This window comes from Planococcus citri, chromosome 2 (assembly GCF_950023065.1).
Source record: "Planococcus citri chromosome 2, ihPlaCitr1.1, whole genome shotgun sequence".
Lineage (NCBI taxonomy): Eukaryota > Metazoa > Arthropoda > Insecta > Hemiptera > Pseudococcidae > Planococcus > Planococcus citri.
In genome coordinates, this window is record NC_088678.1 from 78,988,220 (window position 1) to 79,012,547 (window position 24,328).

Genomic DNA, 24,328 nt, shown 5'->3' on the forward strand with positions numbered 1-24,328 from the left:
GCTCAAAATTTTCATAAGACACTCAAAAAAATTGTCATTGAAATTTTCAGTTTTCTCGCAAAATCTTAACCATTTTGTATGGGTCACATGTTTCAACAGACTGAAAGTACCCACTTGAGAAATGATTCACACAATTTTTTAGCTCAAAATTTTCATGAGATGCTCAAAAAAATTTTCATTGAAATTTTCGGTTTTCTCGCGAAATTTTAACCAATTTTGATAGGTCGCATGTTACAGCTGACTGATAGTATGTACTTGAAAAATGATCCATGCTATTTTTTTAGCTCAAAATTTTCATGAGACACTCAAAAAAAATTGTCATTAAAATTTTCGGTTTCATCGCAAAATGTTAACCATTTTGTATGGGTCACATGTTACAACAGACTGAAAGTACCCACTTGAGAAATGATTCATCCAATTAAATCTTGTTTTTTAACAAAATTACTGAAAAATTTCTCGTTTTCTCCGAAAATTGATAATCGAAAAATTTAGCTTTTTTTATCAAAAATTACCAAACGTTCTCTCTTTTTATCAAACAGTTGCAAAATTGTTCATTTTGTTTTACCACGAATTGTGGAAAAATACCACTTTTTTTTCAATAATTTCCGAACAGCCTTGCTTTTTGCTGAAATTGCCAAGTTTTTTATTCTTCGCAATAATGCTCGCTTTTTACCAAAATTGCTACCGAGCTTGATTTTTTTCTTCATAAATTACCCAAAAGTCTCGTACTTTTGCTAAAAAGTTGTCAATGTCTTGCGTTTTGCCAATTCAGTGTCGAAAATTCCCACTTTTAAGTGAAATTGGCGAGATGCTGAGAAGTTTCTTTTTTTGCGAAAAATTGAAAAAGCCCTGTCTTTTGCTAAAATTATTTTTGGAGTCTCGTTTTCTGCTAAAAAAAAAAAAAACAAAAAGTCTCTTCTATTTTGGAGTTTGAACATGATTTCGAATCTACGTACGAATTCGAAAAGATATTTTTTGGGCCCAAAATTTTCGAAAAATATCCTAAAAATAGTCAAAAAATGTGATTAGGCAGCTACAACTTTGAAAAATGTGTTTTCCAGTCAGAAAACGAATTTCCTGGAGTTTGGGCGCATTTTTCGGCCATTTTTGGGATATTTTTCGAAAGTTTTGGGCTCATAAAATATACTTTTGAACGCGTCGACTCGAAATTTCGTTCAAACTTCGGAGAATTTATCTTTTCACCCAGAATAGACGATTCCCAAAGTTGTAGCTGCTCAATCACATTTTTAGGAAATTTCTGGGCTCTAAAAATTGTTTTATGGACCTTGTGACATTTTTAAATCTTGATATGATTACTTTTTTCGGCATATTCTTTCACTTTTTTAGTAGAATCGCGCAAAAAATCAAAATTTTGACACGTTTGGATTATTGTAAGTTACCAACAATCCAACATACAAAATCGATGCCTCAAATTCGCTGCTTTCAAATAACTATATTGTGCAATATTCTTACTCGTAATTATTTCCAATATTTTTCATTGTAATTAAAAAAAAAAAAATACTATAAATTGAAAACTTTATTTATCTTTAACTAAAATTATTTTACTCATTACAAAATTCTGGGTATTTTTATGGAAAAATTTTGATGGCAATGAGCCATTTCTAATTAGTTCATAATAATTTACGATCAATTATTAGGTACCTATCTACCTGATTCTACTAATTTCTATACGTTTGTGTCTGAATTACTTGAAGTGGATTAAAAACCCTGATGAATAGTGTGAATTAATTTTTTAACCAATCTTTTATCATCGAATTGCGTCGGTATTATTATTTTCTGTACCAATTACAGATTCGTATTTTCGACGAAAAGATATAGGTAGGTATTATAGTGATTTCTAGGTAAAACTTCATACATTTGATGCTTATAAAGAAACCACGATTGTAAAGTATCATTACTCCAATTTGAATCATTTTTAAACTTTATTGGAGAGAGCATTGAATTGTGTGTGTGTTTTTTTTTACCTGACTTGAAATGGTTTTTGAAAAATGATTTCGTGAGGATCGAGGCTTCAGTCCAGAACGACTTGAAACCGCCTCTAGTCGAATCCTTTTTTTCGAATGATTTATTTTCAGAAGTTACTTTACCCGAAGCCATGATCCCGAATACACGAAAGTCGTTTAAAGGTGTTTTTGCCAGAATTGCATAAAAGTCTGTTTTTTACTTTTTGTTGGAGTCAGTTTTGTTTTTTGCCAAAATTGCAAGAAATCTTACCTTTTTTGAAATCACATTAAAAATCTGTTTATAGTCAGAATAATTATGAAAATTTCCAAAAAAGTGTTGTTTTTTGGCAAAATTATCGAGAAAAACTTTTTTGGTTCGAAGTTTACAAAAAGTCTTGTCATTATCAATATCAAAATTACAAAATATAAATTCTGAGTACTTTTTTTTTCAAGATAGGGAAAAATTCCTATTTTTGTAAAAACTGTTTTAAAAAGACCCATTTTTTGTCAAAATTGTCGAAAAAACTGTTTTTTTTCTGGTCGTCTAAATTGCTATAGAAAGCCTAGTTTTTTGCTCAAACTCCAAAAAGACCCGTCTATTTTTTTCTCATAGAAATTTTCCTATGAGCCTCAACTTTTTATTTGTCAAAATTACAAAAGAAATTCCTTCTTTATTAAAATTGCAGAGAAGACTAATTTTTTGTAAAAATTACAAGAAAAATTGTTTTGTTACTGAAATTAAATTTTTAGAGAAAATTCATTCCGGTGGGGGGGGGGTGGTCATTCAGGAAATATTAATTCGGAAAATCGGTTTCGAGGATTCACTAGTCAGAAAAAAAACGTTCCGGAAAAATTTATTTAGGTGGATTTGAGAAAATTATTCCAGAATCGCTAGAAATAGACGATAATAATTGTCTGCAAAAAGAGTAATAAATTTTCTGAAACTCGCCAACCAATCCTTTTCGACCTCCCTATAGTCGAAAAAACATTCCATTTTTAGAAAGTTGGCATTTTGGTTTAAAAAAGATCATTGACTGATATATTTTCAAAAATTTTTAAATTTAATTCGAGCTGCTAAAATTTTTAGTTGATTAAAGTTTTAGAAAATGCTCTTTTAAAAAATTTATCTTTCTTCGAGATTGAAGTCAAATGCCTTAAATTGACCTTTAATTTTGTGACATCGAAGAATGTTAATTATTTTAAATGATAATCAGATCTACTTCTCTTACTCAGGTTACTCAAAACGTATACTTACTCAGCTGTTATTTCATATATAAGCCTATTGTATTATGTTATCGAGTTTATCTGAAAAATAATGCCATTTTTTTTTTTTTTCAGGTAAGACACCATTTCCATGCATGATGAAATATGTATCTTATAAAATTTAAGTTAGCTCAGGTAATTGAATCTTTTTTTTTCTAATCTGGTACAATGAGATAAAATGAAAACCGCAGACGTCATTAAATGTAAGATGTTCTGCCTATTCGATTATCATAAGGCAGCCTTTTATTTACAGATTCTTGAAATTTTGAGAAAGATCATTGAGTTTTCAAGGACAGAAAAGAGGTACCTATGAATGAACTGAAAAATTTTAGTTCATAAAAAGCCAGGTGGAAATCTCATATCCGCAGGTTCTAACTCGAGTTGTATAGGCTGCAGGATTTCTTCATTTTTTCATTTTGTTGAAGCATTAATTTTCATCAAGTTACACCTAACAAAATACATATAACAAGTAGGTAATTTATTTGGTTTCTACAAAGGTCAATTTCAATTCTTGCGCCACAGATGCGTATTTATTATTCTCGTTGTTACTTTTTGGCAAAAATCTCCTCATCATCGGAGTAATCACAGAAGGGTTCATCTCGTTCAGATCACTACACCCTGTACAAAAGCTGACCACGAGACCGACGACGACACCAATCAAACATCCAATCGGTGTGTAGTTCATAAATGAGAATTTATACAAAAAGAATAGATCTGGCGAGGCGAAAACTCCTGGGCTGATTTCTTCGTACCTGAAAAATAGACCCCACAAATTCACGAATTAAAAATAAAAAAAATCCATATTAATAATTTCTGTCCAAATAGTTCATTTTTTGGTAAAAATTCAAGTTCTCGGCTTACCCTGTGAAGTTCTGAGATGACGACTGAGTGATATTCATCAAGCATCCGCTTGTATCCGAGGGTTTTCCTTCGTACACCAATTCTTTATTTTTTAACGCTAGCTGAGTCCCTGTTACTATCCAAGTGGTTATTATTAAACTTGTGATCATCCCTACAGCAGCTCCCTGTATGAAAATAGATGATAATAATGATTAATTTTTAAAAAAAATCAAACCCTTCCTCTTTATGTGAAGAAAATATAATGGATAAATTTTAAATCCTAATCGAAATAATCTATCTTACCGTTTTATTAGACCAAGGAAAGAAAATACCTAAAACGAACACTGCACATAGGGCACCATTAGGAGCACTCGATAAGCACATAGAAAGCTGTAATAGATGAAATCGTCAAATTATTACATTTTAAATGACATTAGGCTATTGATAATCGAGTATTTTTGAAATTTTAGAGAGTCAAACCTGTACTATTGTAGCTCCAAGTAACTCAATTACATAAACCAATGAAACGCAAACGCATCCAAAAAATACAACTGTAATTTTCATTATAAAGCTGGCAGTAGCGTCAGATACTTTGTGGGGTAAAAATAGTACTATGAAATCTTCATAAAATATCCCAGCCAATGTGTTCAACCCAGCTGACATTGTGCTGTAAAATTTACACAAGAATTCATGCGACATTATGAATTATCCTCGACGTATTTAATGGGACACCCTGTAAAGTCATTCTAATCGCCAAATAGTTGTCATTTTTGAACTCGGCAACTACAAAAACCATGAAATCGATATGCGGGAAGGATTTTTATCATTTTTTGTACTACCCCCTCTCCTTACCCCCTCCCCAGTAAAGAGGATCATTCCAATCGTCAAACAGATATCAATTTTGAATTCAGCGTATGCAAAAACCATGGAATCGATATACATGAAGGTTTTTATCATTTGTTTTGTTTTATCCCCTCCCCCTCTACCCCTACCAGCGATAGAACCGTTCCAATCGTGAAACAGATATCATTTTCAAACTCAGCGTATGCAAAAACCACGAAATTGATATACATGAAGGATTTTTATCATTTTTTTCACTGCCCCCTCCCCTTACCCCCCACTATCGCAGTTTTGCCAGATAAAATAAAATTCAGCCTTGGAAAATAGTTTTTTGGAGATGACAAAATTGTAAATTTGAATTTTGACATTCTAAATTGAAAAATGAAAATGTTCACAGTTATCATTTTAATTGGAAATTCGGAAGGGGGCGGGGGGTGAGAAATGAGTTGACGCTGAAAAGTGATAACATGTCGTCATGTATATCGATTCCAAGGTTTTTGATGGCGCTGATTTCAAATCCGAGGTCAATTTTTATATCAGACCCACTTTTAAAGCGGAATTTATCTTGGTTTGAAATTTCAAAGGGGCGAGGGGGCTGTGGCAAATGAGTTGACGCTGAAAAATGATAACATGTCGTCATGTATATCGATTTCAAGGTTTTCGGCGGCGCTGATTTCGAATACGAGGTTAATTTTTAGCTTGGATCAAGTTTTGAATCAAAGTGAGGGTGGGATAGCTTCACACATGGTTGATTTATCAAAAATTCTTCAGCTTACCTCAACGCAGCACTGATCAAACCAGAAATAAACAACCCTGTCAGACCAGGAAACGAGGCTGCTACTTCTTGAACGTAGTATGGCAGTATTTTCCCCGAGCTGGTAATATTCTATATTATGAAATAATGAAAACAAAAGTTCATTCATTAATAATTTAAAACGTGATATTCGATAACAGTGTTGAACTGATGACCTATTAAGAATTGTTGTTCGAGTAACGGTTTGATAAAATTCATTGAGTAAGTGAGGGTTTTTTCCGGTCAATTGTTTTTTACAATGTTTTGATGGTGTTTGAAAATTCCCATTTCGTGTTACATATTTATTTACCTGTGACACCATAGGATCGCAGTTCCAATATTTTGCGTACATAATCATGCCTACGAAACCGCTCAACAGTACTATCAATACGACTCCGACTCCGAACCACACCACAGATCTGTAAAATTCGCCATAGTAGTACTTTGATAAACTTACATATTTCAAATTTTGAATATCAGTATATAGGATAGCAAAATACCTTTTGGCAGCTTTCATCGTTGGTAAAGCTACAAATCTTTGTGTTGAGCCAGGATGAATGGTTAAACAAGATGCCCACATCAGAGTCATACCAAAAATCGTGTTTAAAAATGTCACTCTCGAGTATGGGCTCAAATCAAAGCTGAAACATTAGATTTATTAGTTAGTTGAAATATGTATGTAGTTGGGCTCAAATTCCCTCGAAGCCCCCCCCCCCCCCACCGCGAGAAAATATCGCTTTAAAAATGCTTACTTGAAGAAATCGATTCTTCCTCCTTTTTCATTGCGTTCGTAAATTTCCTGAATTCCTCCCACATTCCTTACACCTAAAATTATGACTATTATCACAGATCCGAGAGTAAATAAACTTTGAATTGCGTCTGTCCATACGACAGCTTTCAAACCACCCTGTGAAAATAATTGGGAATGAATTCTCGATTGGATACGAGCATGTAAAGTTTGCCTATAGGTACTTACAATTGTTGTGTAGAAAATACATAAAAAGCATATTATTGGAGTGATCGAATGGACAGATATTCCAGTCACTGAAAAGAGAAGAATATTACGAGGTGATTGGTAAACTTATCATGAATTTTTCCGGTTTTGTATTCATTTGAAAATTTTATAAGATGAAAATTATAATGTTACCTTGATTAAAAGCTAATGCAGGAATGTAGATCACAATTGGCACGTACAAAATCTAAAAAAAAATCTTTTTGATTTTTTTGGATTCATGTTTTTCATATGTACAAAAAGTAAGTAAGTATCCCAACTTTTACAGAAAAAATTTAGAAAATTTGGTTCAAAATAAAAATTAAAAAAAGGCCAGCAAGCTCAAGTTTCAAGTTTACATTCCATTTTTGACTCCTTACCCCCTCAATTCACTGTTTCAAAATCTCTCAATATATTTTCAACATCATTTAAATTAAAATTTAATGTTTGGTTTTGGGTCCTTGAATCTCCAGGAATTTTTAAATTAAAAATTTTGAAAATGAAATCCATGTCTCTGAAATTTTGCTTAGAGGTGAATTTTTGAGTGCTCCTCCAATTTTTGCCCCTGAATGTGAAATTTTCTGCTAGTTGAAATACCTATGCCTCTTTTGTTAGATAGAAAAATTGATTGTGTTACTTACCAAACTGACTGAAAAAATGAACGAGCCCAGTAAACGAACCGGTTTCGAGAACCTTAGTTCCAAGTACTGAAAAAAATTAGATACCGAGTTTTCAAAAAAAAAAAAAGAAAAAGAATTCGAAGGAAATCTTACACGAGAAAAAAAATGTCGAGTCTATCACGTATGAGTATTATGAAAAATTCGTGCATTAGGTATGTGTACATATGTTGGTAATTTATGGGACCTATGACACTCTTTATCTCGTGTAAACAATTAGGTGCGTTAATGTAATTTAGAATTCGCTCGTAAATTAAAATAAATTATAATAACTCTGTAGTAAAATTATCAGAAAAATAAATAACTTGGAAAATTACCTCGTATAAAGAAGTGAGTTGTAATTCAAAAAAAACTGGCAAATAAAAAGTATTGGTGATCAGCACGATTAATACACTGCTACAGATAGTTACTAAATATTGAGCGCCAAATTCGTAAATTTCCGAAGGTATTCCTAGCAAGGTAATACCAGAAATATGACTGTAATTAACAACAATTGGTTATTTATTAGTAGAAAACGAATTAATTTTTATATTTTGAATTAAAAAATTGAAAAATACTCGATCTCGTTACCTAGCTATCAAAGACATGGCGATGGGGAAAACATTCATATGTTTGCCTCCCAACATGTATTCGTTGACGGTATTTTGATTTCCTTTGATACATCCGTAATAAATTCCAACCAAAGCGGATAAACCCAACAGTGATCCGAAAGTTGTATACTCGATCCAATTGAATTTCGAAGTCGCTGATAGAAATGCATTTTCGGTCGCGTTGTCCATATTTGATAAAACCGTTTCGGTCGCGTTAATCATTTTAAGCGAAATGTATTAGCACTGTGATGTTAATTGGAACACTCGGTCTCAAAGAGTACAGGCAGGTTCAGCATCAGTGAGCCGTTTTATTAAGAATAGAGTGACGTCTTATCTTTAAAGATAATGATGAATCTGTTCTAAGTATTTTAATTATTATTGTTAGATCTTAGATCATCGAATAAAGTTTGAGTAAGCTTACGACTTACGTACTTGGGAACATTTGATACCTATTTTATAATTGAAAAACTCGTGATTAAAATTAATTTACGATGATTTTTTAGTAGGTACACGATGTAGAATAATGCTAACGTTTGTTAGAAAACTGATGTTTTGTTGTACGAACTTTCTTCTAACGTGACTGATCTTTTAATACGAGCGAAGACAGTCGGAACGATTAATTGAAATAGCTAATGAACCATGGACAAACTTTGTTTCGAATATTTACATAAAATTTGGCCAAATGCCATTCGTCGGAAGTAGTTTACGAAGTAATAAATTAGTTTCCTACGTATTATTTCGATATTCGTGGGTTTGGAGTTATTTGTTGCGCAGAAAAACATGAATTTTTGTGTCAGGGTTCCAGCTTTTGGTAATTTTCCATTACCCTCGCGATAATTAATGAATTAATTCACATTAATTCGAAAAATACGCGAAGAAAACAAAATAAAATTCAAATAATGATGAAAATGGAGCATAAAGGAAGAATAACGGTAATTACCGGTAAAATTACGCGACTCTTTATTATTTGTTTACATCCGCCATCCAGTTCATCGTGTTTACGTCGTTATACTGCGTTATCATTCTATCAAAATGATTTTCATCATTTTATTCTAGAAAAACTGTTATGAAATCCTTTTTAATTAATTAATGATTGTTTAAAGTGTTGTTTCAAGTTTAAATTTCCATTTCGAACACCTTTGTTCATCATCGGTGTTCATTTTTCGTGAATTTTCGTGCTACGCTTCGGTGTAACTTGCCAAACATAACGTTGTCAAGTCTCAAATTTCGATTTTGAGATACTCGTTCTTCATTCCATTCCCATTACCGAGTGATTCAGTTCGATAAAATGGATAAATATGAGCTGAGCGATAACCAGGAGAATGCTGAAGAATTCATCAATAGTTCGTTGCTGACAAACGACGGTCACGGTTTTATTATCCACAGAGATGACATAGATGGTGAGTGAAATATCATTTCAACGATCATTTTAACGACTTGGTTTTTCACCTCGAATGATTTACTCAGCAGAAGAAATTCTACCCGGTGATCCGAACGACGGAGAGAATTCAAATCACGATGGTTCGGAGGATAAATCAGAACAGCCCTTACGCGAGCAAGATAGATTTCTACCCATCGCTAATATAGCGAAAATAATGAAACGAGCCATTCCAGAAACCGGAAAAGTAAAACCTGCGGTCTAATGACAATATGAACACGTATGTTTGATGCAATTTTTAATCAAAATTGTATTTTAGATCGCCAAAGATGCTCGAGAATGTGTACAAGAATGTGTTTCCGAATTCATCAGTTTCATTACGAGTGAAGCTAGCGAACGTTGTTTCCTGGAGAAACGTAAAACCATCAACGGTGAAGATATTTTATTCGCGATGACCGCGTTGGGTTTTGATAACTACGTAGAGCCGTTGAAAATTTACCTACAGAAATACAGAGAGGCAAGTTGGATAATAATGTATTGTTTCAAGGACATTATATTATTATTATCGATTTGTGTTGATTTTCAGACTACGAAAGGAGACAAAACATTGAACAATATGTTCGAAGAAGTTACAGAGGATGTGTTTCGTAAGTTTAAAACCGGTTAATTTAGCTTCACTTGAGTAATATGTTCTCTAACTCGAAGTATTAATTACGTAATTTTACTTTCTTAGCTAATCAAAATTCGAACGATGCTATGTCCGACTCGGGAGCAAGTCAGCCTGAGAATTCAGTCATATACGCGTATTCCGATCAGATGCAACATTTTAATCTAGTATAATTTTTCGTCGAGTTAGATGATAATTTCACATTGAAAGAAAATTCGCCGGAGATGCTCATTTTACTGTGAACTTCTCAAATGCTACCTTCTAAGCGCATTTTTATTATAAGTTTCTTGTATTATATTATGTAATATTGTAATAAGTTGTAAAAAAGACGTGTTCCTGATTATATCAACTGTACTATTATTTAAGGTTTTATTATTTATTAAACTTTTTGTGGCATTAAATTCTACACCAGTTTTAAATCTCGTACGTTATTTCGGTGTTTCGGTAACAAAGGCAAGACTCTTTTATGTAAATAGAAAAGAACGAACTATATTTCATACTAAAATAACGAGGAAAAATACAATAACCATCAACACCATTAAAATAGGTATTTTTTTACAGTTTCGACTATAGTTTCAGGTTCAGCCATCGCACCCATTCCTACATCTTTACACATGAGAGTTTTGGCAATACATGGAATCTCGATATAGCCCCAAGATTTCAATTGCGTTATTTGTGATGCTGTTAAAGGGTGATCCCACATTCTGGTATTCATGGCAGGACAAAACAGTAAGGGTTTGCTGAGATCCCAAGCTCGTACCGTAGATGTCAGTAAATTATCACAGAGACCCTGGAAAAACGAAAACAGTTGAGAAAATGATTCAAAGATTATTCAATATAACGAGGTTACGTGTCGATTGATCTTACATGTGCCATTTTAGCTAACGTATTAGCATCTAAAGGAGCTATTAAAAGAATATCTGCCCATTTTCCCAGTTCGATATGTACGACAGGATCACCTCGTTGCTGCCAAGCTGACCATTCGTCTTCGTCTTTATAGACTTCAGCTCCGGCTTCGAGAATGGTTTTAGGATCGCAAAAATGAGTAGCGTATTTGGTGAATACCACCTTGATTTCTATATTATCTCCGATGGAATGCAGCAGTTGAATAATATTGATGGCTTTGATGGTAGCAACGCTACCGGTACAGCATAGTAATATTTTTTTCTTCGATTCCATTTTTTTTTAGCGATTGGGTGTTTAGTTAGTGGATTGTTTTTCGGCTTGTTTCTTTTCTTCGAAACCGAGATAAGACCATTCTTCTTTAGCCATTAAATTATTATCCATTCTACATGAGAGGTACTCTTTAGCTTCGGTTCGGCACTTTGAATTGTCTTGTTTGTTATCAGATAAGCATACCATGTAATCGAGCATAAGTTTTTTACACACGTTATCGTGATCTAGTGGAAAGCTTCCTCGGTCCGGGGCCACAGGTCGGAATATTTTCTTGTTCAAGAACGTGCCAGACATTATACGAAAAACGAGAAAAATTCGGTGAGAATTCGCGAAAAAATTTTCAACTTGAGAAATTTCATTATCAAATTTTTCATGGATTTGTGATGGAGTTGCTGGATAGATAATGGATTCTGAAAGGAATTACCGTAAGTTTTTGAGAATTTACCAGTATATTTCAAAGAAATCAAATTCTCGATGAAAATTTTAAATTTGTAAAAATTATTGGAAAATAAAATAAAAATAAATAATTAATGAATAATCATGATTAAATGAAAAGACCTTGGTTAATTAATTGAAGTGGAAAGTGGAACTCATGGAACTGTCTATGGGAGATCAAGACATCAAGACCATTGATCAAAATTCAGTGATGACACTGATGACTGGTGGACAGGTCGAAACTTCGAAGTTCGAAAGGAGGCGATTCAAATTTATTTTCAATTCAAATTTCAAATCCCCGAAAAAATCGAAAAAGTTAGCACCTCGGGCTTCTTTCCACCCCTTCACTCTGAAATTTTGAATTTTGATTGATCTTCCATCAGTTCCATCTTCAGCTTAATCAGGTTTTGAAATTCAAATTGAAATTACATGACGTGCGAAGTAATAAAATAATAATATGACGATTAGCAGATATTTAAAATTTTTTATTCGTTTCAAATTTCAATTTAAAAAATCAGTAGTTGAGCGTTCAAAATTATTGAAAATATGTGTATTAGGTAAATGGATGATTCAATTATTTGTGTGGAAAATGAAATTGAATATGGTCCAGTGGGTTCATTTTGTGCATGGAATAAGAACGAGTTCTTGAATATTTTTACGGTTTTGCTGGATATTCAAATTTGTATCGCAACTTCATAATCTTTATGAGTGATTTCTTTTCCTCCGAATGAAATATATAAGACTCCATGACTCGGATGAACCTGTTATTAAAACAGATTTTTTTTTTAATGTCACTGGATTAGCTTAGGTGGTGCTCCAAAAATTAACTCGTACATACATACATCTGTCTACAATTCAAATTTTACGTACCTTTCCAGGAGTCAGTGAACTTTGATGAATAGCTCGGCCAATGTACAATTTTTCTCCATCGCTAGTTTGTCCAGCAACGATGGCATTCTTTGGTACTTGGCCATTTGATGCCGACTGCCAGGCAACGTTCGAGCCACAGAGAACCTAATTGAGGAAAGCAAGTATTATTTTTTTGGATTTTTTGGGGGAAAAGTGTCTGCAAACTATTAAAATAGGTTGGAATTTCGAGGAAAATTCAAATATTTCTACGAAATATTTTTGTATGCATTTTTGAAGAATTTTTAGTCAGACATTCGGTCTGGATTTTTGAAAAAAAGGCAATAGATACCTACCTATTAATTATATGAAATGATATTCGATTGTCTCTTACTTCGTAATCAAATTTGGAATGTTCTTCTCCGGCGAATGCAACAAAAGCTCCTCCGGCAGAAGGTGCAATTTTACATGGCACCGTATCTCCTTCGTGTATAACTTTACCAACGTACAAAAGCCCACCGTCGACATCTTTACCTGCTACAATTGCATTAGGTGGAACTTTTCCTTGAGATGAGGGAACCCAAGAGTACGAAGCCATTTCAAATTCTCTGATTCGAGTCTATTGGTGACTTGATGCTGTATAGAAATTGATAGATTTATAGGTATTGATTGAATTTACTTCTAGAGTAAGCACGCTATGTAGCAGCAACTAAAGTTACAAGCGATGATCTTACGTCCTACTTAAAGAAATATCTAGGTAGTGAAAAATATAATTAATAAGTATGCTACTTACCTATGAAGTTACTTGTTAGGTCAGTGGACGACGAAACCACGATACTGGTTCAAAAAAGTACTTTCAATCTATAGTTACTTCAAATGTAGGTATGATTTTTACCCTTATATAGCATTCATCATCACAGAAATGACAATAATTTCTCGTGAAATTCGTCATCGATTGGATCACTCACATACCTACGTATACCTATGAATTTTCTGTTTCATTTTTCGCAAAATAGACTCTCAAACATCTCATAAATATGCGTCTGTGACGTTCATTTTGATAATTGAAATATTTATGGAGTATTTACTCCAATACAGAATGATAAAAATTTATAAATCATGTACGAGTACACGAGTAGGTACTTTTACGAATAAAAAAATATGATTAATTATTTTCTATCATCGCGTACTTTCAGGAAAAAAATGATTAATATTATTGTTCATCATCTTGTATTCGTTACAAAACGACAAAGTACCTAAGTTTGATCATTTTTATGGAGTTTGAAATTACTTGTGAAAGGGAGAAGATGACTTCGACGATATTTTCCTGTTTTGACCCTTATAATGGGGGTGTGGGGAGTATAGAAAGGATCAGGGTGAAAAAATAATATCATATTCGTGTTCAGCAGCTTCGAAAACATGCCATTTGACATGTCGCATGCTTTGAACATTTTTTTTTCAACTTCGGCCCAAATTAGGTGGAGGGGGGATCTCTCGCTTTTTAAAAATTGTTATCTTGAGATATAGGTACCATATATGAAGTCAATACTTTGGTTGAATTTATATGGAATGGACCCCTTACAACCTATGAAAACGGGATAAAATTTTGTGCAGAACTAAAAAAATAGCGACGATTTTTCATTTTGACCCCAAAACTAAAATCCCCCCCGGGTCATTCCATGTCAATTCGACCAACGTTTTTGAGTCATCGTCTTTCGATTTCGCTCAATTTTTTTTTACAATAGCTACCCACCCAGAAAGTAAGAGACCCGCAATCAGTTTGGTCCCAGCCCCCTCAAGGGGCGGGTGGGGGGCTTCCATTATTTTCACATTGTCTCGAGGTACTCAACTTTAGCAGCGCATTCCTCCAAAACTATAAAACTTTGATCGAAACTGATTTCACAGTTCAAAAGGGTATTGAATTTTGAACTTTTAAAGCATTTTGAAGTTTTCAAAAGTTGAAAGTTGAACTTTCAAATTGAAGGTTCAAATTTCAAAATGGCGCTGTAAGTGGGAACTACCATTTAAAATTCTGAAAAAATTTCCATAGATGTACCCTTTGGTGTTCTTTCAAAATATTCAAGTTTCGAGATGGAATCTCTTAATGGTGGGGGAGCACCCTCGCCCCTGATTTTGGCCAAAACTTTCGAAAAAAATCTGGGGCATGTGATACATCGAATTGCATGTTTTTGGTAACGCTGAACACGAATATGACGTTAGATTTTTGATTGGGCCCCATCCACGTCCCCCAGCACCTCCCCAAATGGGGTAAAAGTTCAAAATAGGGTTTTTTTCGTGCGACACATCAAATAGTATGTTTTTGGTGACGCTGAACACGAATATAACGTCAGATTTTTAGTTGGACTCTATCTATGGCCTCTAACAAACTTTTTGGACTTTAACCAATTAGGGGAGGTTCTGGGAGCCATGGGTGAGATCAATTTGAAAAACTAAGGCTATATTCGTGTTCGGCGATATCGAAAACATACTATTTCATGTGTCACACCATTAAAAATTTTTTTTTCAAGTTACCCCCCCCCCCCCTTGGAGGGTGCGGGGGGCCGTGGATGGGTCCAATAAAAAAATCTGACGTTATATTCGTGTTCAGCGTCACCAAAAACATACTTTGATGTGTCGCACGAAAAACCCCCTACTTTGAACTTTTGCCCCATTTGGGGAGGTGCTGGGGGTCGTGGATGGGGCCCAATCAAAAATCTAACGTCATATTCGTGTTCAGCGTTACCAAAAACGTGCAATTCGATGTATCACATGCCCCAGATTTTTTTCGAAAGTTTTGCCCAAAATCAGGGGCGGGGGTGTTCCCCCTCCATTAAGAGATCCCATCTCGAAACTTGAATATTTTGAAAAAACATCAAAATGTACATCCATGGAAATTTTTTCAGAATTTGAAATGGTAGCTCACACTTACAGCGCCATTTTGAAATTTGAACTTTCAATTTGAAAGTTCAACTTTCAACTTTTGAAAATTTCAAAATGCTTTAAAAGTTCAAAATTCAGTACCCTTTCGAACTGTGAAATCAGTTTTGATCAAAGTATCATAGTTTTGGAGGAATGCGCTGCTAAAGTTGAGTATTTCGAGACAATGTGAAAATAATGGAAGCCCCCCCACCCGCCCCTTGAGGGGGCTGGGACCAAACTGATTGCGGGTTTCTTACTTACTGGGTGGGTAGATATTGCAAAAAAAAAAAATTAAGCGAAATCGAAAGACATGAATTTCAAAATCGCACTTTTTTGGTCGAATTGACATGGAATGATACCCCCCCCCCCCCCCCAATCAAAGTTTTTGGAAAATTTCTTCAATTTATCCTTGCGACATATCGTACTGGAGTATTCGAAATCGACGTGTATTTTTCCTTCAGCTTCAGAATTAAAAATTTTGGCTCAGAAAAGTCTTATTGGTTACTAAAGTCAATTTGTTTTGTTCAAATTTTCAAAAATTTTATTTTTTCATAAATTTTGAAGAAAAAAATACGTATAGTACATAATACATAAATCGTTGATCACAAAATTCAGCCACTTTTGTAATAAATTGATAAAAACTATTCGTTGAAACATGAAGTAGGTAAAATATCTACATATTTTTCATCATTTCATGTCTATGGTTTCCCGCAAAGATATCGTATAGAGGTCAAATATAATTTTTCTAACCGAGTTTCTTCCTGGAAAATGAAAACAGTCACGTAAATAGCGTGTGAAAAATTCACAATTTTTATAAATAATCTTGACCTGTGAATTAAATTATATTGCCTAGTTACTTGCAATCGTTCTGTGAAAGTTTCACCATTTCGACTCCTAAAATTGTTCAGTATACACTTCAAGTCTCTTTCAGATCGAGTTAAGATGATCCTATGTACTTTGTCGAAATCGCATCCATTTCCCTTCACAGCTTTTTGTAATTCATCGGCGTAACATCTACAAGTATCTTCGATGTACCGCACTGTATGAATAATATGCGCACACAGATAGGTAATTATTAATGCTTCGAGTAGGTATTATTATCATTTCAAGACACAATCTTACCTATCATGTCATAAACTCTTCTTTCGTCGCCTTCAAACACTTCTTCTACAGCTGTATCGATGCCATGATCGTCGTCCTTACGTCCTTACGGTAAGCTTGGAATATAAGTTTGAGATCCGGTTCGCAGTACATACTTCTTTAAAAATTCTTTCAATTTACACTTGAATTTTTCCTTATCTATACAAAATCCACGAGTGTGGTATCGCGTTGGAAATAGAAAATGATCATTTTGGATAAGTCGCAGATACTATATGTAGAAGTGGGTAATTACTCACCATTTTTTATATTAATATCTTGAAGAGCTTTTGCCTCTTTTGCAGCTTGGTCTTTGGAGATTTTCTTATCTTGACAAAGATCCGGCTGCGAAAAAAAAAAATCAGAAACAACCTACACATGACTGACTGACCAGAATTACACAAAAAAACAACTCCTTCTGCACTAACCAAACAGTACTTGAGCATAGCATTCTGATATGCTGCGTCTTCTCTGTTGAATTTCTTGAAATCTTCTTCCATTTTAATTTTAAAATCTAGATTAGCAAACTAAAGAGCATTATGGATTGGTTTTCAATAAGATTCGTAAATAAATTATCTAATTATTGTTCCCTACGAAGCCGTGGAGCAAGAATGAAACCTACTTTTTTCATAAGACTCCCTCATTAGCTTTTTCATTTTGTTATCATTTGCACAAAGTACCTCCTCGATGCCTCCGACTTCTTTCCATTCTCGAGTAATGGTACCGTGAACAACGCCGATCAGTATATCTTCAAAATTAGTGAATAGCATATCGTACAATTTATCCAAATTGTATATGGCTTGTTTACCAAGATCCTTGACTAAATTCGCTGGAGGATACGCGTAATAAGTACAATGATAACTGCAATCTTTTTTCACCTGTCAACGATATTTCGATGAGAGGGTGAATTTCATGTAATCGTATAAAATTAAAAAATTCATTCTGACCTTCCACGTGTAATGGGAATTGAAATAATCTCGAATGCTTTGACGTTGTTCTAAAGATCTGTGGAATAAGAGTCTGGCATTTCCTTGATCATCGCCTCCATCCTTGTACAATTTTTCCGCATCCTGGTCGCAATGAAAGTCTGGTGCCGGTTTCACCGTTGGATCACATATCAATTCTGACTGTAAAATGTAGTTTCCAGTTTACACGAATTAGGAATTTCATATTTCCAAATACCCAGGTACCTACCTATCTACCTACTACCTATTAAAATAAAATGTGGGTTAATTACATTAGCTACCTACTTGAACTACCAATAAGTACTGATGAACGAGTAAAATTACAACAAATAACGAGAAACCCATGTTGATCATTTACAGGTTCAACTCCAACTGCTAAGAATTACCTTTTTGTAAAACATTATTTACAATGTAGGCATGTCTCGGTAATTCACGATGGAGTATCAATTATCAACTTAGGTGCTTACTTCAAAAAATTATGGTCGAGTCAGTAACATAAATCAGCACAATTCTGCGGCGAACAATTGTTTACAATCAAAATTTTTAATACTGTAGGTATTTGTTCAATAGGGACACACTCGCGTTAATCATTACGCAGATATACAATTTACCATGAGCAACTACGCCGCAATTTTCCTTTCAATTCAATGAAAAGTATGATAAAAAATGATCATGTTTTGATAAAAATTGACAATTGAATTTATTATCCTTTATTCCTTTTGTCCTTTATTTTGTCGTGAGGTTGATGTGGTGATTAGTGATCAATTATTCAATTCATTCATCATCATTCATAGTACTTATTTCTTTCAAGTTTCATTCATTTCATTTCATTATTGTATTGTATTCATCGAACTTTTTGTCTTATTCTGAATATTTTGATTAATATTTTTTTTTAAATTAAAAAAATCCTTCAAACTTGAAGAAACAACTTGAAAATTCATCAAATCAATTAATTTAAAAATTTTAATTTTCAAATTATTTTGAATTTTAATTTTTTGTAAAAAAAAATTAAAAATTAAATTTACCAACGGGACGTCCTTTATTCGTGATGTGGTGAATGTGTTTACAATTTCAAATTCTACAAATCACCCTCGATGTGTCTTAATTTGATGGTGTGCTGTGGCAAAGAAGATAAATATTGATAACATGACGAAATTTTCTTGAAACTTATTCGAAAAAATTTTCCACTCATCGTTGTTCTAAAAAAAGTAAGCTCAATCAAATTTCTACCCTGTAACGATACTTCTTATACACATAAGAATCTATTTTTCACGCTCTACAATTTCATGTGTAAACTTCCAGAACACCCAAAACACCTATTGCTATTCAATTTATCATGAAAATAGGACGAAATGTCGAGTCGTAGCCGTTTTTACGAAGGATGCGGTCGAGAAGGGCCTATCCGATGCATTTTCATTTGCGAATTCCATCACACTTACGGTCCCACGATACTCTGCCAAGTACCCGAAGACTACATCTCGAAAGATGATTTCGAACCAGTTAGCGTTTACCTCATTCCCAAAGTTCAACTTTTCGGCAACATAATGACCATGTACGTAAATCCGAATCTTCGAAAGTTACACCTAGTTCAGTCATCGAAACTAATCTCTAATCTGAATTTTTTTTCAGCACCGTTTACGGTTTCAAAATATTAGGTTTTCCTGTCGGAATCGAAGATGATAAAAATTACCATCGAAACGCGTACTTGTTCAATTTATGTTTCGTTTTCGATAATTGGGCTCGTAGCGTTCATTATGAACCAGTGATTAAAAAATTAACCGAATATTTGGTAAATTTCATTTCACCTTTCATATGTTTGCTCCGATTTATGTGATGATTTTTTTTAATTGCTCGGTGAATTATTCAGATGGCCATGGAAACGGAGAAAAAATTCGTATCTCAAATAGCTAATTCTCAAGCTCATAAGTTATCCATGATTAACTTGCTGACTCAGGTTATGAATGATTTAAATACCCAGAAGATGTCTATACTTGCTGGACTTGCTGGTATGTGGAACTATTACGTCATACTTTACAACGAGTATTTTCTGCGGGTATTCTAAGCATTTTATTTTGTTTTTTAGGCTCTAGTATTACAACTCATTTGAAAGTTACTCAGTTACTTTGTGATCCACCTACGGTGCTCGATTACGAAGTACCTGTTTTACTCGATTCCAGTAGCGATATGTTGCAATCTGAGCAATGGGATCTTACCACTAATCAAGTAAATTCAATCACCCATTATTAATTTGAAACCATCCCTTATGAATTCATTGACGTATTTTTCTCCCCTGCAGATTTTGCCATACATTAATGGGGTGAATCATGTTACCAAAATATCTGCCAGTGCTGATGTTGATAATAATTTAGTGAAATCTTGTTTACAAAATCTAGTGTGAGTTATCTCCTATCTCTCGAAGAATTTCACTCTAAATAGAATACGAATAATCATTTTCCAAATATTCGACAGGTATTACGGTATGGTCAGCATGATACCGATATTTCAATACAGTAATATGTACGCAACTACATCCAAACTTAGGAAATTAGCCACCGAACGAAAATTACAAGATGAATGTACCACAGCTGTAGCCAGGGGTACGTCTACCAAAGGAGAAATAAGTATTTTCGAGCTAGAAAACTCATCAAATCGTTTCGTTCGCTTTACAGGAAAACATGTTCCTCAATTTAGAGATATTTTCAACGTGTATGCGAATATGAGACATGGAATCACAGTGAAAAATCTCTGCGTTCGGTTTAATTTTGTAGATTTGCATATAGATGAACGGAATTTGATACAGTTCGGTATTTTGGAAGGAGTTATACGTCGAATATATAAAGTAAATTCATTTGAGAGTGTTTAAGTTTAAAATTAGTGAAAGTTAGTAATTAATCGATGACGATTTTAGTATCCCATCTTACTGGATAATACGTTACAAGGAGACATTCCACATTCTCAGTATTTTACCGGCGAGTACTCGATGGATCAAATATGTTGCCATACCGGTTTAACCTATCAACAACTCGAAGATCAGATTCAGAATTACTCGGATGTTGTTGTGATCTGTAAATGAGCATTTCATTCTATTGCGAATTTATCAATGGAGCTTACGAAGATCTCTGATTTCTAATCGATACGAATACATCACAAATAATGAAAAATATGATCTTACAGCTGCATCTTCATTTAATTTTTAACGACTGGTTCACTTTGTTATTTGCATCTTGTTTTTTTTTCTTTAAAAAATTATGTACTTGTTGATTTATTAAACAAATTTATTCTCGTAACGATTCATTTTTGATATCACAATGGTAAATTAAGATAATAAAATGCACAACGTTTTAAAAAAAATAATTTAAAAAAAACAATGTTACTATTTTTATCTGAGATTTCGTATCGATAAAAAATCAAAACAGATATCAAGTTTGAAAGTATCACATTCACATTTTATACGTCGTAGAAATAGGCAGCGAGCGGGTAACGAATACTAAACGCAATAACGCTACAAATCACCTGAAAATTAACGAAGCATTTAGAAATATTTAAAAATGAAAAAATACGTCCGATTGATTGAGAGTCCAGTACCTGAAGTATCAATAATCTAGTAGTTAAAGTTTCTTCAAACGTTGGACCAAATATCTTCAGCATCAAGTTAATCAGGGTGAAATTATTACACGTGATTTGATCACCTTTCCTTTTAATCACTTTGATTAGACGCAGTCTGTGAAATAATTCGAAGAATATTCTTCCCAAATAGGGCACTTCATTTAGAGAGAATTCCACTTGACTCATTTCTAATCTGCCATCTTGAGATAAGCTGTAGGTAAAATAATATCGTAATTAATAAACGAACGAATAAATTCAAATTCGAAATAATCGTTTGACAACTCACTGCGGTAGTCGATGACGTGGACATGGTATAAAATGGAATAACTGTGGCAACGAATATAAAAAGTTGAAAACTTGAGGTATGAAAAATAATAGTAATGTTTTACTAAAATGGCCAAGTATTCCAACGACAGCGAATAACATTCCAGCAAAGTAACAGAATGTGTCACCGATAAATATACGAGCTGGGCACCTATTTGGAGAAGAAAAAAAATGTTATCGTGAGTGACTCAGGGATAGCGAGAGATTCCAACTCTGAACTTATTTCGAAATCTTACCAGTTATATTTCAATAAGGGTATCGAAACAGCTAAAAATGGTACGATGTAATACAACGATAGAAGATGCGAATGAGAGAACGACCTAATAAGCTCGATTACGTTCAAGATCAACACAGAGAAAGCTATAATAACACTTTGACCAACTTCCAGTCCATTAACACCGGCCAAAATATTGATGGCGTTGGTACAAAACACAGCCAGCATCGCCATGTAAACGTAGTAGAACACTCCTGTAACAAAAAACATAACAAATTTCAAATTTTGAGCACAAATCTCTCGAAATGTAATTACAAATCTTACCTAAATTAATAGTTGAACCTAAAATATGACGAAACTGTTTCGGCAACAGAACCGTAGTAGAATTAAAATTAATATAATACACCACTAATAAAGGTAGCGAAGCCAGCACTGGCAGAACTAGTTTATGTCTCCATCTCAAATCGAATACATCGTCAGCAAATCCCAACAACAGCATGCAACAAATCGACAGTAAAGATGCCAACATTTCGACGAACTGAAATGTACTAAAGGATTAGAAATGATGTAGTGATTTTATTCCATAAAGTTGGATCATTTTGTACTTCATTATGGGAGAAATGTTCTGGTTGAGCGATCAACTGACCGAATGGAATTAACATGAAGAGGAAGCAGTGTATTAAGAACATACAGCCGGCCACAACTCCGAAAGATTCCGGTCTGAAATAAGAATTATGAATAGTTAATTCGGCAATAGATGTATGAAGTGGTCTGTTTAGTAATGTGAGTGCTTACATTTTCGGTTTGCTTTTTTTATTCATATCGATGCCGAATCGCTTCGCTTGGATGAATTTATCGATGAGCGATGGGATCATTTTCATTGTGAGGTAGCCCATCGTCAGACTGAGGGTGATGTTGATCAGGAGAGAAAAATTCAGCAAATCCGATATCATTTTGGTTGTTTGAGAAGAAACATTCGCTAAAATATGGGGTTTTTTCACTCAAAAGAAAACCGGTTGAAAGTTCAAACGATTCGAATATGACTCGATTTTTCTCATTTTGATCGAAATTTGTCACCTTTGGCCACATCAATCACGTAGCAAATTTTCAAAATTTTCAATTTTTTTATCAAAATTTCTTATCAAAATGTGAACTTGTGAACATCATCAAAATAACGAGTTCATCGGTTTGCTGGATCGCGTCACTTTGGAAATTTCCATGGTTAAAATTCATGGTTTTCATCTATCCAGTTTTTCGTTGTAAGTCGTTGTTGGTGATTTTTATATTTTTTTCAATTTTTTCGAAAAAAAAAATAAATGAATTGACTGGTGATAATTTTAATTGCTGGATAATTAATTCATAATTTGGTAATTAATTTAATTACTTATGACCTTTGAGCTTCGACGGTGACGTGAACGGTGAATATTTTCAAATTCATCCAGAGATGAAAAGAAATTTTTCCATGGAAAGTTCCAGGAAATTTAAATGATGATTTATAGAAGGCTAAAATTTCTGATAACTCTCAAGTTTCAAGTTTCAATTTTCAATTTTCAAATCCATCAATTGCAATTCCCATAAAAAAAATTGAAAATTGAAATTCATGAAAGGAAGTTCAGGTTGTTATAAATGGTGGGAAAATTGTTAAACAGAAGTGTTTAATTTTTGCAAAATATTGACGAAATTGTTTAACATGAAGGAGATTTTCAAAAGTTAAGTTTGGAAATAATATAAAATAATTCAAAATTAATTAATATTTTGTTGTAAGTTGATAAATGAAATCTTCAAAGTTCAAACTGACATTTTTTCATCGTGAGTGTGGAGTATAAAATAAATTTCTATTTTCTAGTAACTTTCTGCTTTCTGGAGAGTCTCCTGAAGTTTCCAAAATATAAATTTCTATAAATTTATCATTTCTAAATTATTCAACCATAATTATTTACCTATCTACTTTATTTTTTTCATCGAGTTTCGAAAACAATAATGTAATATTTGCCGATTGTGATTTGTGATCCATTTTTATTTTATTTTCATATTTTCTATTGCTGTTTATTTTCATTTTATTTTCGCGTTCCATCTGCATTTATAATTTTTCCTTTTGATTAGGTACTTACTTATATACTCTTTCTTTCAAATTTCGAATTGATTCGTTTTATTTTAGGTAGGTAGGTACCTACATAGTTCAGTTCGAAATTCTTTCCACAAAATTGATAAAGTTGGATGACTTTCATTTGTACTGAAAAATTATACATTTTGTGCGCAGAAGTGAAACTGAGAATGTGCGTAATCGTAAAGGATATTGCATCAGTTGCTCAGAAAGAAAAGAATCAATTTTTTTAATAAAGCAACGTCATTTAACTAATAATTTTAAGTATCTGTAACCTTCATTCAGTAAATACCTACGTTAAGCATGTTGGAGGGAGGGACCTTTTGCAAACACCCTAGTAATGATACTTTCGTGAATTACTTCTAATTATCAATTTTATTTCCAAAAAATTGGGAACATTTTTTTCACGACGAATATCGAAACGATAAAAGCTCTTCTGTTTCTTCGATTCGATACCCATCTATACAGAAATAATACGAAAATATGCGTCGCGTAATGAACGAAGACTACGCTCATAATTCAATTCAAGCGTATTATGATTCATTCGTGACGTCATTACGTATAAAATATTCCAAACTTTCAGTCTGAAAGCTGAACCA

General features: G+C 33.5%; 8 protein-coding genes across 9 annotated transcripts; 2 read left to right on the forward strand and 6 right to left on the reverse strand.

The window, feature by feature from the left end:
• Window positions 1-3,688: 3,688 nt before the first annotated feature.
• LOC135837844 (sodium-coupled monocarboxylate transporter 2-like) lies at window positions 3,689-8,548 on the reverse strand. The gene is made up of 13 exons (XM_065353252.1): window positions 7,939-8,548; window positions 7,686-7,845; window positions 7,333-7,398; window positions 6,848-6,899; window positions 6,677-6,744; window positions 6,453-6,607; window positions 6,201-6,341; window positions 6,011-6,119; window positions 5,684-5,793; window positions 4,548-4,734; window positions 4,371-4,457; window positions 4,089-4,252; window positions 3,689-3,979 (listed from the first exon to the last, which is right to left on the reverse strand). Exons 1-13 carry the CDS (start codon window positions 8,178-8,180, stop codon window positions 3,706-3,708), a joined length of 1,815 nt encoding a protein of 604 aa, XP_065209324.1. The 5' UTR covers window positions 8,181-8,548; the 3' UTR covers window positions 3,689-3,705.
• Window positions 8,549-8,982: 434 nt separating this feature from the next.
• On the forward strand, window positions 8,983-10,422 carry Nf-YB (nuclear factor Y-box B). 2 transcript variants are annotated; one of them, XM_065353255.1, is made up of 5 exons: window positions 8,983-9,358; window positions 9,429-9,583; window positions 9,656-9,853; window positions 9,923-9,983; window positions 10,070-10,422. In XM_065353255.1, the coding sequence occupies exons 1-5, from the start codon at window positions 9,247-9,249 to the stop codon at window positions 10,174-10,176; spliced, it is 633 nt and encodes a 210-aa protein (XP_065209327.1). In that variant the 5' UTR covers window positions 8,983-9,246; the 3' UTR covers window positions 10,177-10,422. The 2 variants fall into 2 exon arrangements, with proteins under 2 accessions (XP_065209327.1, XP_065209325.1); XM_065353253.1 differs by having other exon boundaries at window positions 8,984-9,358; window positions 9,426-9,583.
• A 43-nt stretch (window positions 10,423-10,465) lies between these two features.
• On the reverse strand, window positions 10,466-11,182 carry Ppcdc (phosphopantothenoylcysteine decarboxylase). Its single transcript, XM_065353256.1, has 2 exons — window positions 10,871-11,182; window positions 10,466-10,793 (listed from the first exon to the last, which is right to left on the reverse strand). The coding sequence occupies exons 1-2, from the start codon at window positions 11,180-11,182 to the stop codon at window positions 10,542-10,544; spliced, it is 564 nt and encodes a 187-aa protein (XP_065209328.1). The 3' UTR covers window positions 10,466-10,541.
• Window positions 11,006-11,556, reverse strand: LOC135837848 (cytochrome c oxidase assembly protein COX19). The gene has a single exon (XM_065353258.1). The coding sequence runs from the start codon at window positions 11,471-11,473 to the stop codon at window positions 11,204-11,206; it is 270 nt and encodes an 89-aa protein (XP_065209330.1). The 5' UTR covers window positions 11,474-11,556; the 3' UTR covers window positions 11,006-11,203.
• A 522-nt stretch (window positions 11,557-12,078) lies between these two features.
• LOC135837847 (uncharacterized) lies at window positions 12,079-13,411 on the reverse strand. Its single transcript, XM_065353257.1, has 4 exons — window positions 13,254-13,411; window positions 12,855-13,096; window positions 12,485-12,628; window positions 12,079-12,375 (listed from the first exon to the last, which is right to left on the reverse strand). Exons 2-4 carry the CDS (start codon window positions 13,056-13,058, stop codon window positions 12,289-12,291), a joined length of 435 nt encoding a protein of 144 aa, XP_065209329.1. The 5' UTR covers window positions 13,059-13,096; window positions 13,254-13,411; the 3' UTR covers window positions 12,079-12,288.
• Window positions 13,412-15,755: 2,344 nt separating this feature from the next.
• LOC135837872 (uncharacterized) lies at window positions 15,756-18,124 on the reverse strand. The gene is made up of 7 exons (XM_065353296.1): window positions 17,464-18,124; window positions 17,139-17,394; window positions 16,945-17,030; window positions 16,777-16,861; window positions 16,502-16,678; window positions 16,237-16,418; window positions 15,756-16,140 (listed from the first exon to the last, which is right to left on the reverse strand). Exons 2-5 carry the CDS (start codon window positions 17,284-17,286, stop codon window positions 16,587-16,589), a joined length of 411 nt encoding a protein of 136 aa, XP_065209368.1. The 5' UTR covers window positions 17,287-17,394; window positions 17,464-18,124; the 3' UTR covers window positions 15,756-16,140; window positions 16,237-16,418; window positions 16,502-16,586.
• Window positions 18,125-18,533: 409 nt separating this feature from the next.
• Nprl2 (Nitrogen permease regulator-like 2) lies at window positions 18,534-20,768 on the forward strand. Its single transcript, XM_065353288.1, has 9 exons — window positions 18,534-18,689; window positions 18,784-19,033; window positions 19,111-19,270; window positions 19,349-19,487; window positions 19,565-19,704; window positions 19,778-19,875; window positions 19,951-20,078; window positions 20,151-20,320; window positions 20,390-20,768. The coding sequence occupies exons 2-9, from the start codon at window positions 18,834-18,836 to the stop codon at window positions 20,552-20,554; spliced, it is 1,200 nt and encodes a 399-aa protein (XP_065209360.1). The 5' UTR covers window positions 18,534-18,689; window positions 18,784-18,833; the 3' UTR covers window positions 20,555-20,768.
• On the reverse strand, window positions 20,736-22,785 carry Alg7 (Alg7 dolichyl-phosphate N-acetylglucosaminephosphotransferase). The gene is made up of 7 exons (XM_065353287.1): window positions 22,421-22,785; window positions 22,231-22,345; window positions 21,950-22,163; window positions 21,648-21,879; window positions 21,374-21,562; window positions 21,067-21,298; window positions 20,736-20,994 (listed from the first exon to the last, which is right to left on the reverse strand). The coding sequence occupies exons 1-7, from the start codon at window positions 22,576-22,578 to the stop codon at window positions 20,929-20,931; spliced, it is 1,206 nt and encodes a 401-aa protein (XP_065209359.1). The 5' UTR covers window positions 22,579-22,785; the 3' UTR covers window positions 20,736-20,928.
• Window positions 22,786-24,328: the final 1,543 nt, after the last annotated feature.